General features: G+C 41.5%; 1 protein-coding gene across 1 annotated transcript in view; it reads left to right on the forward strand.

Annotated features, from left to right (window-relative positions):
* The window catches only part of jade2 (jade family PHD finger 2), a 212,419-nt gene extending 200,270 nt beyond the window's left edge, over positions 1-12,149 (forward strand). Inside the window, exon 14 of the mRNA XM_067608584.1 lies at positions 139-12,149. Coding sequence (XP_067464685.1) covers positions 139-927 — 789 coding nt within the window. The 3' untranslated portion in view covers positions 928-12,149. The remainder of the gene's footprint in view (positions 1-138) is intronic.
* The last annotated feature ends 5,405 nt before the right edge of the window (positions 12,150-17,554 follow it).

Below are 17,554 nucleotides of genomic sequence, written 5' to 3' on the forward strand. Positions count from 1 at the left end.
CGTCTGATTTTCTCTTATCGGCCCTCCTTTTAATTCTCATCCCTTTATCTCCTGTTTGCTCTTTCCTTCCCTCTCTTTTTTCTTTTCCTTCTGTTAACCTTTCCTCACCTCCTCTCTTGTTCTCCTCCTCTCATGCAGCTCCTGCAGGGCGAGGAGAGCCTGCTGAATCTGATGATGGAGAACTCCATGCAGTCCACCTGGAAAACGCCCCAGCTGGGCCGCAAACCACGAGGGAGCAACAAGCCCCGCGCTCGTGGACACCCGCAATCCACTGCCCCCGCCCAGCCGGACGCGCTACTGTCTGCTGCAGCCGCCTCCGCAGCTAGCAGCCCTTCCACTGCAAAGAGCCTCTGGGCGAGTGTGGCGGAGGAAAAGCCCGGTCAAGCGGCCCGCAAAGGGGAAAGGCCCAGGGGCTCCTCCAAGACCCTACACCACCACCACCTTCATCACCACCAGACCAGGAGCTCTGACCTGCACAGGGACCCAGCGCCACAGCCACCCATCTCCAAAATGGATTCCTGTCACATCTCGGAGGACCGCGGCCCGTGGGACAGCGTCCACACTGGGAACGGTGTTGTATCAGGAGCTGGACCTGGTTTCAGCGCGAGCTCGTCCCCATATCCGGCCTCTAGCCCAGGGGTCACGGTGCCCGTCACAGGGGTGGTCCTTCGCGGCGGGGCCCCGCGGCTCCGTCTGTCCCGCCAGGGTAAATCCAGAGGGAGGGGCATCAGTGGAGGTGTAGCAGAGTCCATGGACCTGCCCTTCACAGCAAAAGACGCGTCCCTGGACACAGCTGAGACTGATGGGTATTTCTCTGACGGCGAGCAGAGCGACTTGGACACGCGCTCCGGTGGGCGCAAACTCCGCTTGCCGCAGTTGCATTCTGGGAACGAGGACCTGCTGAGAATGGGCGTGCTGGCATCCTAGAGAACTGAGACTCATACAAACACACCCTCTACACACACACACACACACACACACACACACACACATATACACAATTATCCAAGCAGAGTCCCAGTCTTTGAGTCCCGCTGGTTAATTGTTTCTCTATCTGTGCCCAGTATACGATATACAAAACATGGCTGGATGGCTTTGTTCAACCAAATCCCTGTCACGTTTACCAGTGGAAAATCTCTTCAGCTCTTACCTGCTTTGTTTTTTCGGGGGAATTTGAATGTAGCTGTTTGTCTGTCGTACAGTAAAGCTTCTCCACCGGACTGTAGTTTGTTGTTAGCTCACCACAAAATGCGATACCTTCAACAAATAGGAGATGAACATTACCTTGAGTCTTTTTTTTTTTTTTGTTTTTGTTTGTTTGTTTTGTATTTCAGATTCATTTTGTTTCTGGGCGTTGAAGTACCCAGTTCTGGCCTCATGTCTGTGGTATCTGCCAGACTTGGGAACAAACACTTCGGGGCATTATTATTATTATTATTATTCAAGCTGGTTTCAGGGTCTGCTTCACTCCTGGTCTATATGGCCTGAGATGCATCCAATGAGTCCTTGTTTTCTTGAATATGTTCAGTGGAAAGACAATTTCACACCAGAGTTGGTCTGAATATGTACAGAGGGTGACATGGGACAACACGTATTCAGCCTTGAGAAGCACAACTAGCTAGTCATAAGAGCTGTAACGTAAGCAATTGTGTGTATAATACATGTTCATGCAGGGTTGGGGTCAATTCTCATCATGTCGACTCCAAAATGTACACTAAAGCCTTCATTCTCAAATTTATCTTCACAGACTTAAAAAAAAAAAAACCCAACAAAACAAAAAAACACAGATCTCCAGATTTTCCAGTTTTTTGAATAGCAGAACAATTGACTCCAACCCTGATGCTCATTCTGATTGTCACACAGAGACACAAACACACACATACTGACACACATACTACTATAAGCAAATCCCTTTTGCTCACAGCCGTTGTTGAAATATTTGATCTGACTTTTTTCAGCTGCTTTTAAATTCTTCCTAATTCTGAGTTCTTTTTTTCCTGAATTTTTTGGAGAAAAATCATCGTAGAAACTCTGTGCCTTCTGTCGCTCGCCCTGTGCCCCTGCCTCCCCCTCAAACCCTCCCCCCCCATCCCCCACCCACCCACACCCCACCCCTTACAACCTTCTTCTCAATCAACCAAACAATCAGTAAGTAGATCAATCAGTCATTTCTCAATCGGATTTGTAACAATCAAACTGAAAGGAAATCCCGTTGGATTGGTTCCAGAGTGTAGCCAGCATCGGGCTCCTCGTCACCTTAATTGTCTAGTGCCTGAAATAAGGATGTAAATGCAGCGTTTGCCATTAATCAACAAAGCATCTGCAACAGTTAGCAAAGCAGAGCCACAACGTACTATCAGCGCAAAGAGCTGCCTATTGTTCTGTGCCCCCCCCCCCACTCCCCCTCACCTGTGACTAGATCACTGCAGTCCGGAGCCATTGATAAACAAGAGTTTGGTCAGGTTGCACTATGAGCACCATGTCACTGCCTCTGCATGGAAATAAACACCCATCCAAACCATGTTTACTTTAGATGGTGTCAGTGCTCACTTTAGTGGTATGAATCAAAAACATGATGCTTCATTATTGAAGTTTCTCGTGTAAATATATACCTAAATATTGGCCTAAATCACAAAGGCTGCAGAAAACAAGAAAGAGCCTCCCATTTGCATCTGGTTGAGTCGCTGAAGAGAGTCTCATTCCTTCTCCAGTGGTGAGAAAGCATTTGACAAAATAATCTCAACGCAAAGGTCTACCCATTAGCTTTTTCTGAGCTTTTAACTACATTGGCTTGCATGTTATAAAAATCTGTTTTTTAAGTGTTTCTAGGTAGTGAAGTCCTCAAAAGTCACAGTTATTTTTGTTTACTATATCAAGGGAAATTAGTCAGTCATACTTTGGACCCAACTATTCTATTCATGATACTAGTTTAATAAGATGGCCAACATTGTTTTATTTAGTCACACATCGAACAGGTTTATGGCACAAACATGGCTGCGGGTGAAGTTTGACGTGGCCAAGCTCCTGTAACCGATGGCTCTGCTGCAACTGTTCTTCTTAGATGAATGATGACAATGTAATGATCAGCTTCAGAGGCCTGCGCTCTTAAGTTCTTGAATTGAGTTGTTTGTAAATTTGTTTGTTTTTGTTTTTGGTTTTTTTTTAATACTTTTTGTTCTCTCAGAGAGTTGTATTTTGTACCTAAAGCAGTCCGTGGTATTCTCAGGGGTTTAAAAAAAACTTTTAAAAAAGAATAAAAGGCTTAAAAGATTTATCGAAAAAGCGACGCAAGACGTAGATACATATATATACATATTTTATATCATACAGTATATATATATATATACATATATATATATATAGTGATGTGTGTATGTCTAGAAACTTCCTAATTTGGCAAACTTCACTGTTTGAAATCCTACATGACTACTACTGAGCATGTTTCTTCTCTCAGTATGACCATATGACCATCAGCACTGGGTTTAATAGTCTCTACTCTCTAATAATTAATGCTCATTTGAACTTCTTTAAGTTACCAGATGAGTGGGACAGGTCGGATAATAGTAGTCCCTTCTTGTATCAACTACAAGAAGGGACTTTCCTTTCATTTTCTTAGCCTTCTTGGAGCCAAGACCCCACCCATCTGGACCCAAATTAGGGTGAAATGAAGCATCAAAAGTGATCTTTAAGGGCTGCTTGAAGCAGGCCTCAAGAACAGACACTTAAAGAGAGGTGCAGGTCCAATCTACTTCCTCTGTTTTTTCTGTACGGACAGCTTCTAACCTGCCTGAAGTGACCACGCCAAAGAACAGATCCGTGTAATCAAGGCAGCATATTTACATCTTATCTACACACATACACATGCTCCGTCTCCGGTTTTTCAAGATGAGGAATGTTAGACAAGGAACTCTGCCAGCGCTGCCCAGGTCAGCTCGGTTTTAATCCAGTTTCCGAACCTTGGTCGACCCAGCTCGAGTTCACGGTTCAGTCAGAAATGCCGTAAGCTCAGGCACGGCAGCGCAATGTTATGTGACCTCCTCTACTGCAGGGGGCACTGTTAAATAAACTACACCACCACCAATAAACCCAACCTGGATTCTCCCAGATCTGCATTCACTGGGGTTCACATAGGAAAAAAACCTGTCGCCTCAGCAACAGGCTGGTCATTAAACACACACATATTAACCCCCTTCAGAAAAAGCCAAATGCTGCTGAACTGAACTTGCAACATACAGCTCACACACACAACCACACACACACAAACCAGAGCTGGTATAACAGGGTTATAATGTACAAGATGACTAGTTTTTTATGTATATGTGCGGTCCTGACTGCATCAGGAAGTATGAGTTTACTCAGAGTGAAATGCCCTCTAACAGCAGGAGAGTATTATTACTGGTGACAGCGAAGCGTCTCTGTCTCCTTTGTCCTTCAGGTGTAGCCATCGTAGAAGATTCACATTGTTGGTCCTCCACACATGAGGCTTCCTTCTCTTTTTCGCCATAGAGAGGAAAAGTCTGGAAAAAAAAACCCTGTTTTGAAAGACAGGAAGTGTGCAGAATATTGTCTAAAGCTGAATTTTGTAAAACAGCATAAATAAAGGACAGGTGGAGGATCCTGGACTTCTATGTTGGCTACCGCTATTACAACCCCCATGGAAACTGACCATAACGACACATACAACAACAATAACAGCAACAAAGCTTGTGTTTCGAGGTGAGGACGCGGTGAAGTTATCGATACATCCCACGAATCCTCCACCGGGTGGTTGTTACCATTCATGTGTTGCTAAGACAGAAAAATGTAATGTTGGTTTCAATATTCAATGTTCAGAGTAGCCTGACTTTGTAGACAGTGGTATTAGACAAGGCCTCACATGTATGGCCTTAACATGTAGTAGCAAATGCTAAGGCTGCACAGTACTGGCAGAAAAAAAAGATTTTGGCTGAATTTCCTCCACAGATATTTGTGGAGGTGGTTAAGTGAGATTCTGAAGATTATCTCCTGTTTTAAGCCAGCGCCGTGGTACCTTGTCAGGAAAATTGCCATTTTGATGATTGCAAATTAGAATTTTTTTTTTTTTCCACTAGATACCGTGCAGCCTTAGTAAACACAAACTGGTTATTATTCTATATTTACAGTGTGGCTTCAATGCCCTCTCCTTCCGCTTCGTAGATACTGTAGACTGGAGTCTTTTGCAGGTTCTTTTTATCAATATCCACTAGAATACAACTTCAAAGCATCGCTGTCCTCTGTGTGGTACGCCGGTGTGGGTGTTGGCTGACAGCCCAAAATGTGCTCTGATGATCTTTGAATATTGCAACTCTGTCAGGTCAGATATCCACATGATATGTGATCCGGATTAGGTTTTTTTTCTGGTATTTTTTTTGTTTTTTTGTTTTTTTTCAGGGTTTAATCTGTAACATCAGTCATGAGTGCAGCATCAGTGTCATTATCAGCAGAAGATCTGGTGAAATATTGGAGGTTTTTGTTCTTCTGTGCCAGCTTACTGCGCAATTAAGAGTGCATGGTCAAGACATTATGCGTAATGGATAAATATACAATTTTCTAAGTGATGAGCTGGTGCATGTGTCGGAACAAAACCCTCTCCTCCAGGTGTTGGCATGAATCCTACACCAGAGAAATAAGCTGGTGGGCATCGTAAATGTAATGGTAGGTCAGAAACACACCTACACACACATCCAGCGGAGCGCCGCATTCCATCTAGACTGCTGCTGAAAAGCTGGTTAAAGGCCAACACTGATTGCTGCAGGTAATTGGAACCTCGCCTACAATTCACACAGCTGCTGTCTACTGTACCGACACTGTTGTAAAACTCCTTGGAAAGACATCACTGCACAAGTAGGGCTGGGTTCCTCAGAACTTCCTCAGCTGGGCAAAGATCATGTTTAAAGCAGGAAGGCAGGTTAGGACCATCCACTGACAAAACACTGGTACATTTTATTGTACAAAGCCATTTGTGCAACGCAACCATCTGTTTGACTTTCACAGAAAAACTAAAAATAGCTCCTCAAATCCAGGTGTCACACCAGGTGAATGAAACCGCAACCGCAAGACAAAACATGATTATTGCGCTGAGGTGGTTTTGAGGAACCAGAAGGGCATCAGGATGCTGTTCATAGGCTGTCTCTCTTTCTCTGTGGTTGCTCCTTCATCCAATAAGAAAGTGGTTTGAGGCTGTCGTCAGGTCAGTGAAGCCAGGATTGAACAATGCCTTCTTCTCACACCATGTTTTTTTTTTCCCCCACAAAGTGAGCATTCAATTAAGCAAGTGTGATGACATAAAACGCCTGCTGGGCTCAAGTGACAGCTGTCATTATCCTTAACAAAGGCCAGTGGGATTATTAATAATACTGGATGATGTATATTGGATTTTAAATGTATCTACAACTGAAATCTCTGATTCTTGACATAAGTTGAATTGAGAGATGGCTCAAAATGACAGAGAACTTTCACTGTTTAATCCATTTGGAAACACAGACTGACTTTTAGTCGTGTCATTGAGCGAGATCCACTGACTGCTCAGTGCTTCCTGTTTGTGATATCATTGTCTAGTCCTTGCTTTATTGTCCTACGCCAGCCATACAAACCCACCCACCTACCGACCACTGGAGTTTATACACATTTACAATAATGTATAATACTGTTCAACTACTACTACTACTACTAGACATTTTCCTTTTCCGTGTTTTGAAAAAGCCTTTGCAAGCTGTTTTTTTTTTTCTTTTTCTTTTTTTTTTTTTTTTGGTAACGCTTTAGCTGGCCGTCGTGGCTCGTATCAAACTAGAAAGCTGACTCATTATCTGCTTCCTCTGTTTTTACTGGCGCTTTGCTCTCCTCTCCGTTACAGCAAAGTTATGGCTTCAAGGTCTCAACATCCACAACCCAGACACACTGCACAGATCGGAGGTTTAGTTATGCAAACACTTCTCACAGGCAAAGATGCTGTGGAGGCAAAACAAGCTCAGTTGTTGAGTTAAATCTGAATCAAAGAAAGTGATTTGAATCAGAGGGCTTTTTTTTCCCCATTCATTCATGAAGTTGCAGCGTAGCTAACTGGCACACAAAGATTAACAGACGCAAATACAGCCGGTTTGAACCTAGAAGGTCAGTTAGGAGAACTAGCTTTCTACTATTTTCTGATATTTTATAAACCAAACAATTATCCAAGTAGTTGCAGCCCTGCAGAGATTACACACTTCTGTTGGAACAACACTTCTGTTGCTTGTTGCTCTTTTTTTTGTGGGGCTATTAATGGCTTTATTGGACAGCAACAGTGGCAAGATGACAGGAAATGAGAGGAAAAAGAGATGGGGAATGCCAACTAAGCGACTAAAACCCCTTGATCGGCACCTCCTCCACCTCTAGGCAACCAGGAAACCCCACAGATTATTTGACGATATTTCCTATACCACTCATTTCACCACCTGACACTTGATTTCTAAGAAATACATAAATCACATCAGGGCTGCAACGACCAGTAAGTTTCAGTATCGGTTAATCTGTGGATTTTAAAGTGTCTCTGGCTCCACCTACTAAGGTTCAACACAACCAGTCAGATCACTTCAGCCTCCAGAGCAGCTCCAAGAAATGTTTATACGACTAAAGCTCCCATCTGCACAAACTGCGCACCTTACTCTGCCTCCGCCATCTAACATCTTCCTCCTCCTTCCACCAGCAGCAAAATATCCTCTTCTGCTCCATCCTGAATCCCTTAAAAAAAACAAAAAAAAACAACCTCCCCTCCTGTTGTGTCCCTCCTGCCCACAACTCCTCCTTTCTCCCTTTCTCCTCTCCTGTCCGGTGATCAGCCTCCTTGGCCGGCACATGGCTCTTTTCAAAACGCTTTTGAAGCATAGGACGATCAAAAAAAAAAAAAAAAAAAAAAAAAAGAGAGAGAGAGAGAAAAAAAAAAGTCAAAGAAGAAAAAGGGATGTCTGTAGCTTTAAGGACAAATAATGACAGGCACATGTTGTGGAAGTACGTGTGAGGAGGGAAAACATTGCACTCTGCATTGCTTTGCTCTGGCCTGGAGAGAGAGGGGGAGAGAGGGAGAAGAGAGATGGATAGAAAAGAGAGGAGAGGAGGGAGATGTTTACTGAACCGAAGCCAGAAAGGCAGACAGAGAAAGAGTACAACTTGTTCTTTCCCCTGCGTTCTGTTTGCAGCTTGTCCGCACAGTCAAGTTAACAAGCAGCTAATATAAACAACACCAGGCCCTTCCCTTCTCTATGCCGTCTCTCGCCTCCTCATCTCCCCCCCCCCACCCCTCTCTCTCTCTCTTTCTCTCTGTACTTTCTCTGGTCTCAGTCTCTCCACAGCCAGGTCTCCATCCAAATATTTCCTTTACAAACTGTAACAATCGAATCAGGAAAGCAGAACGGAAACAGGTCAAATTTGCATGAAATGGCATGGACAGCCTAGAAAACGATTCAATTTTGTTGCAGAAATTTATTAACATCTACCATGACTTTCAACATAAATAACTCTCTTATTTGTATTCATACAAAAAACCAAACAGCAAAGATCAATGACAAGTCTTAAAAGAGAAGACTGGCAATATTCTTTAATTTTCCTTCTGGGTGACATGTTCCTTCATCATAATGAACATGGCCACTGCAGTTTATTTTGAGTCAATCCCACAGACAGAGTGCCAGACAGAAACACATCTTTTATTAAAATATGTTGACAGGAAGAAAATTATGAACTATCCCCTGTTTTATCCTTTAAAAATCAATCCACCCAAGCAAGTTTTTGGCTATCTAACTTGAAACCTGGATGGAAACATCGCTTGACTACGCTCTTTTTCTCCTCTTTCATTCTCTCACAACATAATCAGTCCAATTTCTCTGTTTTTTTCCACCCATTTACCGTTCCTCACTCACAATCTGAGCAATTTATTCAACTGCCCTTTACATCTGGTTTTACCATTAGGCTCCTGGGAGGTTCAGACTCTGCTCAGATGTATATCATTGCAGACAAATTGAGGTATAAATGCAACCAAGACCCACTGAAGAGCCAAAGCCGCTCTCTCTCTCTCTCTCTCTCTCTCTCTCTCTCTCTCTCTCTCTCTCTCTCTCTCTCTCCCTCTCTCTCTCCCACCGCTGGTCAAAGCTACATTTGGTCACATTAAATTTAAATCCTGCTAGAGCTACGCAAAGTGAACAGTTCACATGTTTCACAGTTTGAAAGCCATACCATAGTGCTGCTTGTCATCCTGCTGCAGGATGTAAATATAACAAAAGGTCGTGGGTGGAAATGTGTTTTAAGACGGAAAGAGTGATTTCAGTGCATGCACTGGAGACACTTTACTTCCAGGTGTAAATGTAATCTGGATAAATCACGTCTAGACACAGTCTGGATTTAAGATGCATGTTAAGACCATCTGTGCTGTATTTCTGTCTCTGCTCTCTCCCATTTGTAATTTCACCGCTCTTTCTATCCCTGATTTGTTTCTCTCCCCTGATTTTTTTTTTTTTACCCATATCTGTCTCCCTCCCTTTACTGGTCTTCTTTGCTGTTTTCATAAACTGACTTCTTCTCTCTCTCTCTCACATACAAAACAAACGTTTATCTTCTTCCTCTGAGGCAAATATGTATTTATTTGCCTCCACTGTCCAATCTTTACTTCAAGCAGGGAAGGATTATGTGTTTTGATTACATAAATTGGGGAAAGTGCAGTCCCTCTGTATGCTTGTGTGTGTTTCTCTGATAATACTGGCTGTGTGTATGCAGACAGGTGTGTATGTTGTGTGTGTGTGAGTGAAAGCACACAGTTATCCTGGTCGTGTGTGTGTGTGTGTGACGAGAGCGACTCTGGGTTAAATGTAGTTAAAACTGTACAGCAGTTCATCTGCTTTCCCAGTAAGGTGACCGACCTTTGTTCTCCTAACCTCCTTTTCTTCCTCCTCCTCCTCCTCCTCCTCCCTCTCCTCCTCTCCTTCATTTACCTCTTAGACTTTGTCCATACCACTCCGGCTAAATTTTGAAAACACTGTTCACACATTTAGGTCATTGTCCTCTAAATCTGCATCCACAATGAAACAACTGACAAAAAAAAAAATGCAAAATCAGCTAAATCGCCGCTTCTTCATCCTCTTTCAGTCAGCAAACAATAAACTGCATCCCAGCCAACATCTGGTCAGCAGTGGGACAGACGGTCTGGTTAAACCTCAGTTCTGTCCCTTCTTTCTCTACGTTAACACTTACACTGTGTTTTAATACTGATAAACTCACAGTTAAGTCATTCTCACTTAAATATTTTTCAGTTTCTGTTGAATTTCTACGCTGCGCTGAGACAAACTCAGACTTTATTTGTACAGCAGCTTTCCTACAGGATCGTGCAAAAATCAAAGTGCTTTACAGGTGACTGACAAGCTGATAATAATATAGCACAAACATAAACAGGATAACAGTTTGAGACTAATGCACACAAGAAATAAAATGGTTAAACCAACAAAATAGATTCAAAATAAAAAAATAGATAAATAAAATGGATAAGAGAGAATAAAAACATTTTAAAACATGAATACAATAAATGATTAAATAAAATAAATGACGGCCACAATAACAACTTTATGTCCTCTGACAAAATCAGCAGAAATACAGGCTAATAACGACAGCTGTGCGGAGTGATTGGATATATTGACGTCTCACATTACTGATCACAGAGAAGGTTGGAGGCAACAGAAACTTTATTTTTTTGCTCCTAACAGGCTTAGATCATCCAAAAAAAGTTAAGTTTTCCACATGCAAAGTGAAAGCATTCATCCACTCTGGTGACCATTTTCAGTTGAGTGAAACACCAGCTCAGAGTGGACGAGGAGCCAAAACGGAGAGAAAACAAAAAAGTGTTTTCAGATTCAGCCAGTTTACTGTGGATGTATCTGTGTGATGCATTTCACTCTTTCCTCCATCTTTCCACCCGACTTTCCTTCCCTCTGATGCTTTTTGTATTTTCTGCTCCACTTCGTGTCTTCTCTCGCTCTTTCCTCCCTTCGTTCTTCGTCCCATCTTCTCCTCCGTGCAGAGCAGGCAGTTTCTGACACTCATAAATAACAAATAGAATTCTCGCTCCTGTCTCTCATGATCTGCGATTCACAAAGTTTTCTCCCTCAGGTTTTAAAAAAAAAAAAAAACATTATAAAACAAGAATTCAGTGGAGTTTTGGTGTTCAAAATTTCAGCAACTTTTAACAAGCAACTTTTTTGTTATAACTTCTCAGTACTTTCTCCTATAAGCACTTATGAATATCCTATTTTTATGTTAATCCGTTATTTTAAGCACTTATATGTCCTTGTTGGTTGAAATAAGGTTAATTAATCGAGCTGATTCTTGTTTGAACAGTCTCTCCCTTCTCTCTGCTCTCTCAAGACATTTTTTAAACATTATCGGGTGTCATTCTGCAACACCAAATTGTTTAGGCACTATTTGAATACCAATCAGCATCGTCCAATCAAAGCAGAGCTGGACACCAGCTTCTCCTCCTCCTCCTCCTGTCTTATTTGTCCTTATAAAAAGGTGTTAAAATCTCTGCTGTCGTGTCCAGTTTCTCCTCTACTCTGCATCAGTTCTTCAATACAATAATATGAATGTTGCAGGAGTTTATCCTTCTGTATTCTTTGTTTCAAAGAATGTTGTGCCATTTGTTAATAGCAAAGAGAACTATTGAACATATATGAAAAAGAAGAGCTATTTTAAATTATTTTTTGGCTTTTTTTGCTATATTTATTTTCTTGTATTAGAATCTTCTTTGTAGGAGGGAAAAATCAAAAAATGTATTTTTCATTAGTGCGAAAAACCTATTTTCTTCCTTTTTGTACAATTTCGATGTTTTAAGCGAGACTTTGAAAAGCAATATGATGATGATGACGATGTTTCCTGTGACTGTATCTGCATGCTGTTTGTGTTGCCTTAATGATGGCTGCATCCCACTATGACCCCGCCCACTCACAACCTGTCTGCCCCTACCCTCCCCCCTCCCCTCCCTCCCCCCACCCTCCCCAACTCTGACCACACACTCCCCCCTAACTCCCACCCTCATCTGGTGGAGTCCCAGTCCCATCTGATCCAGTCCAGACCAATCCAGTCCAGTCCAGTGCAGTCAATAAAGCAGTGCTTTCTGTGTACCCAAAACTCTCTGCCTCTCTGTTCATCACACAAACATACAAGCTGAAGTCTCACTGGTAAACTGACAAAATGCTCTCGTCACTCTTTTTAGTCCTGGTTAACATATACATTCATAAATAGACCTGAATTATCGTAATAATAATTATCTTAGAAAAACTTAGGTTTTCATGCAGCAAAAGATTTTTGGTTCTATGGGTTTAGGTACAATATACTGCATGTGTAAGGTAATATTTCTATGTGGTTTCTGAAAGTTCATCTGTAAAACTCTTACAGATTTTTACATTATGCACAAACTGAAAATGAGAATATATGTCATGAGATTTCAGGCTAAATTAATGGTGTTTAGGGTGTTTTTACTGCTCTCAAATGTAAAAATGGGTCCAATTTGACTTAGACAGTATGTAAAGGTAAAAACATGAACAAAAATTACATTACCAAGACTTTCCCAAGAGCTGGTTTTTGACCAAACTAAACAAACTGCCAAGAAAGTCTTTGATCAGGAAGGCTGCCAAGAACCTCAAAACCACTTTGACAAGACTCCTGTGATTTTCTTTCTTTTTTTATTATATTAGAGTAACTTTACCAGAACAGAACCGCCCTTCACAAATTTCAGAAGTCAGCCTCTCCTGAAAAACAACACATGGCAGCAGCCAGGCGTCTGTCAAAAGACGTGTGAAAGACTTGAGAGCCTGACGCAAAAGACTCTGAGAACTGATGAGTGAAAATTCTAAACAATTCAGCTGTAGTGCAAAGTGTGTCTGTGAACCGGACAAAGCTTATCAACCCTCCAACACCATCCGTACCTCAAAGCGTGATCAGACTTGGCCAGAGGTCCAAGAGGAACAATGTGGGAATCCAAACAGGCAAATCTCGAGGAGAGAGCATGTTTGTAAGTGCCAAAGGCCTGAGAGTGAGGCCAACCATCTCTGCTCCAACAGGACTCAAACATGCTGCCAAATCAACGCTGGAGTGGCTTCACAACAAGAATGTGCAAGTCCTTCAGCAGCCTCAAAGCCCAGACTTGAATCCCAGAGAAAATCTGTGGAATGACTTCAAGATCGAGCCATATTGGCAAAATCTAAATGTGCCAAGCTGGTGCAGATGTTCCCAAGAAGAGTTGAAGCTGTGAATTATCACTGAATCAATACTGCTTTACATTTTTTGTCTCATTTCCCATATTATATTACATCAAGGAATATTTAAAGTATGGAGATGCATTTTAAATTATTTTTGAATCCAGGCTGTAGCATTATAAAATGCAGGGAAAAGGCTGGGGTATTAAATACTTTATGAAGGCCCATTAAATACAGACACTACTCTTGTGGGTTTCCCACAGGGCCTAAAAGAGAAAAACAAGGGTTGATTAATCGACTTCTCTTCTTTTTCTGTTTTAGTCCTCTTTTTAGCCATGCTAACGGAACAGCTCCAGGGACGTCATACGGTCAGTCAACCGCATCTAGACTGAAATATCTCAATAGCTACTGGATGGATTGTCATGAAATTTTATACAGACAGTTTTGGTCACCAGAGGATGAATTTTACTGACTTACCCCTCAACTCTTCCCCTAGTGCTATCATCAGGTCAGAATTTCAATTTGTCCAATACTTTTACTACTACTGTTACTTAATAGTACTAAATATTAAACCTCCTTAAAGGATTTGGCTGGTGATTTTCTATATTTTTCTTATTGTCAATAAATCTCATGTTTGGAGCCAAACCAACAATGAACTCATCCTACTTACAAGTATTGTGTGTGTATCCAGAGCCTAATATATCGTATTCCTCTGTGCTGTAGACTTTCGTTGTTGTCCAAAAACTATTAAAAACACATCAATGAGCCACTCCGCTGCACTGGGTGACACAAAAATTATAGTTGACTTTGTGCTACGTCGTAAATTTCTCAGAGAACTTCAGTACAAAGTCAAGAGGTTGTGATATGTAGCGCAACAAGCTAGCAAAACACTGTATACGTAACGCATTTCCACACATGTGCAGTGTTGTCTGCCTTACATGGAACTACTCTCCTGAGACTGAAAATGTGATTGATGTTTTCAGTCTGTGGAGCCATTTCTAAACAAACCATTGTGCCCAAACTCTTTGTGGTGAAGGAACATGTCACCCAGTGCAGCAGTGTGGCTCGTTGATGTGTTTTAAATCATTTTACTGCACAGAAGAAAACAATATATCAAGCTTTGGATAAACACACAATACTTAATCCCCTAAGCAGGATGAGTTCATTGTTGGTTTTGTTTTGCTCTGTACATGATTTGTTGACAATAAGATAAAGCCGTATCCTTTAACATCAGCATGTTAGCATACTAGAACACCTCAAAGCACTTCTGTGCAGCCTCGCAGAGCAGCCAGCATGACTTCAGACTCTTGTTCTTGTTTATTTACTAAAGCTCCATTTTCTCTCATAATTTGACCATCTCCTCCTGACTCTTTCTATCTCACTTCTGACTGCCTTATAATCTAAAACCTTCCATTGTATTCAGATAGACCTCAACTCTCCCATCTGTCATCAATTCCCACAAACACACCCTGGAAACAAGCCATACAAACAGACATATTCAAAATAATGGAGATAAATTTAGCAGCACAAAGCAAAAGCACCTGGTTAGACTTCATGCACCTGGCTTTCCTCACAAAGCTCTCATTTTCATTCTTTTCCTCTGGGGAGCTTTTGAAAATCATTTTGTTTTGCAATCTAAATGTTATTTTTCCAGGCTATTGTCAAGGCTTAACGGGCTAAATCTGCTGCACAGTTACACTACTAACCCACTATCCGACCGCAACTTCAGGGACCTCAAAATGGAGCTTTGGATTCCATTTTCTCTTGCATAAATTTGAGGTTTTTCAGCTTCACAACCTCATCTGGTGTTTGCAGAAACAGCAGAATGAAGTTTCAGAGTCAAGTTTGCAATGGGGACTCAGGAGTACTTTTTCATCCACCTGCCATAGTGCCTGTTTTTTTTTTTTTTTTTTACAAGCAGCAGTTATTTAAGCTGTGGTAGGCAATTTTTTTTAATGTGAAAATGCACCTGTGTTATCAGCCTAAATCACAAAGTAAGGCTGCAACACAGAAGAACATCACATTTTCTCCCAATACCACACACTCTGGTGTCTGCTATGAGCATTTGTTCCCCCACAGGAAGTGAAAGAATGAAACTGTCTCCTATAGCTGAAATCACATTAAACCTTTTGCTTCTTTTAGTCCCTTTGGATTTCTTTGGCATTTTGTTATAAAACAGAATGTAGGTTTTTAACATGAACATGCTGTGTACCTTTTTTTTTTGTTGGTTGGATGGTTTCTTTGTTATGGAGGTTAGATTTCATAATGAGTTGAGTTTAAGTCAATTAAACATCTAAATCTTATAACCTTTGACATCTACAGTAGCTCATTACATCACAGGCATCAGAGCAACACTGAAACTCTACAGTATTGTACTGAACTCATAGATCATTTTGCCACAGAACAATTCCCACTTGCAAAAAAAATAAATACGTGACACGGAAAGTTCAGCCGTGTTTTCAAAAAACATATTTTATTACCTAGTTCTAGTGGTGTGCAGCCATGCAGGTAGTTTTGGTTTTATTTCACCAGGTTTTGAGATTACAAAATGACATCAACAGCAACATCTCTTACCAAAATCATTTTTTGGAACTACTTCTACTGAAGAAGCAGTCTCTCTGAAAACTCCTGACAGCAGGGATTATGGATTATCTGTAGTAGTAGGGGCACCGTTTCTGGAAACAAACACAGCTGTAGAATTTTTTTTTAATGCCGTGAGCACCACAAGCAAAATTCCATTCACGCCACTGTATTGGGGTGAAGGTTTTGACAGATATCTCAAAACCTGAACAAATGAAATCAAAACCATCTGCATGATATACACCGTACTACTGGAGATAAGTGAAAACATGTGTTGGTTTGGTTTTTTTTTTATTTGTTTGAGGTGACCATTTAAGGAACGTGTTGGGAAAAAACCCGAAGGACAAAAAAGGGACTAATTCTCCACAGTCACCTCAACCTTTTATTATAAAACATTTAAATCTGACAGGAAGAATCTTGATTTAGTTGCAGTTGTTTAGTTTAAGTGTTTGAATCTAGACAGTTCATGTGAACCTCTCCTCTTATTTGAAATGGAGAAATGTGGCAATACCAAGTAATTTTGCAGGTTTGTCTATTAAATGGACTTATCAGTCACTTGCGGCAGCTTTCATGCAGTCTGTCGACTGATCTTTTATCCCCACGGTGCAGAAATTTAAGCTTGATTGACTGAAGTGGCAGAAACCCATGAGAGAAATCCACTGGGATCACCGGCTGATAACTGAAGATTGATTAAGTCTCTTAAACTCTGAAGATCGTGGATTTAATTAAAAAAAAAAAAAAAAAAAAAAACTGACCATGCTTCCTGCACAGCCACTTCCCTCATTTGACCCATTGAAGGCTCACAGGATACCAGAACATTTTTGCTTCCCGTTAGATAATTTTATTTCACCAGAAATTTGTGCATTTTACTGGTGAATCACTTCTGTTTCCTGACCTGAAAGAAGGGATTTCAGCATTTCTCGGTTCCTGTCATTATATTATGCTTACGGCTAACTGTCTTCACATGTGTCAGTGAGAAATGCAAAGTATTATGGGTCATCAGCTAGCTCATTAGCCTTCTAGAAAAGACACATGGGTCAATGAGGAATGCTAATAAGCTTTGTGCTAGTCCAAACGATACAAGGCAGGAACTAGTTTCCTCCACGATGTGACAAGTGGCTGGCAAAGAAAAATGACAGATGAAAATTTAAAATGTCAAGGCATCCATTTAACAGCCTTTTCATGCTGGCAGCCAGTTAATCTGACACATTGTTGAAGAATCAATAGAGAACAGAAAGCCGTTTGGATAAACTGTTGGCAGCTGACATTCACCACTGTGAAACCGTGAAATCCACATCAGTTTCAGGACGTCCAGCAAACGACAGAGGAAGGAGGTGGGCGGCTCTGCCCGGGGGGGTTTGCACAATTCTTTCTGTTACAATCTGATATACTGTCCTTCACGCACACACACGCACGCACAGCGACTCCATATACACACCAGCACATCATCATAGTCCTGACACAAGCACTTGAACTCTCTTTTCTCTCTTTTTCATTCCCTTCTCCCGGGAGATCCTTATCGACTACAGTAACACATCCACACCAGACCAGTATTTTCACATGTCAGGTGTTGAAACCATCCAGTACAACAGCAGGCTGAAATGTCAAGAGGCCACTGGGGTTTAGTGTGTTCCTGATGAATTATAAGTCATCTTGCTCCTCTTAAAGCAACAAACAATGGACTCAGCAGAGGACTTGGCTTGAAAAGAAGAAGGGAAAAAAAAGACGCCAGACCCTGTGGACATGAAAGA

Source organism: Thunnus thynnus, chromosome 13 (genome assembly GCF_963924715.1).
Source record: "Thunnus thynnus chromosome 13, fThuThy2.1, whole genome shotgun sequence".
Lineage (NCBI taxonomy): Eukaryota > Metazoa > Chordata > Actinopteri > Scombriformes > Scombridae > Thunnus > Thunnus thynnus.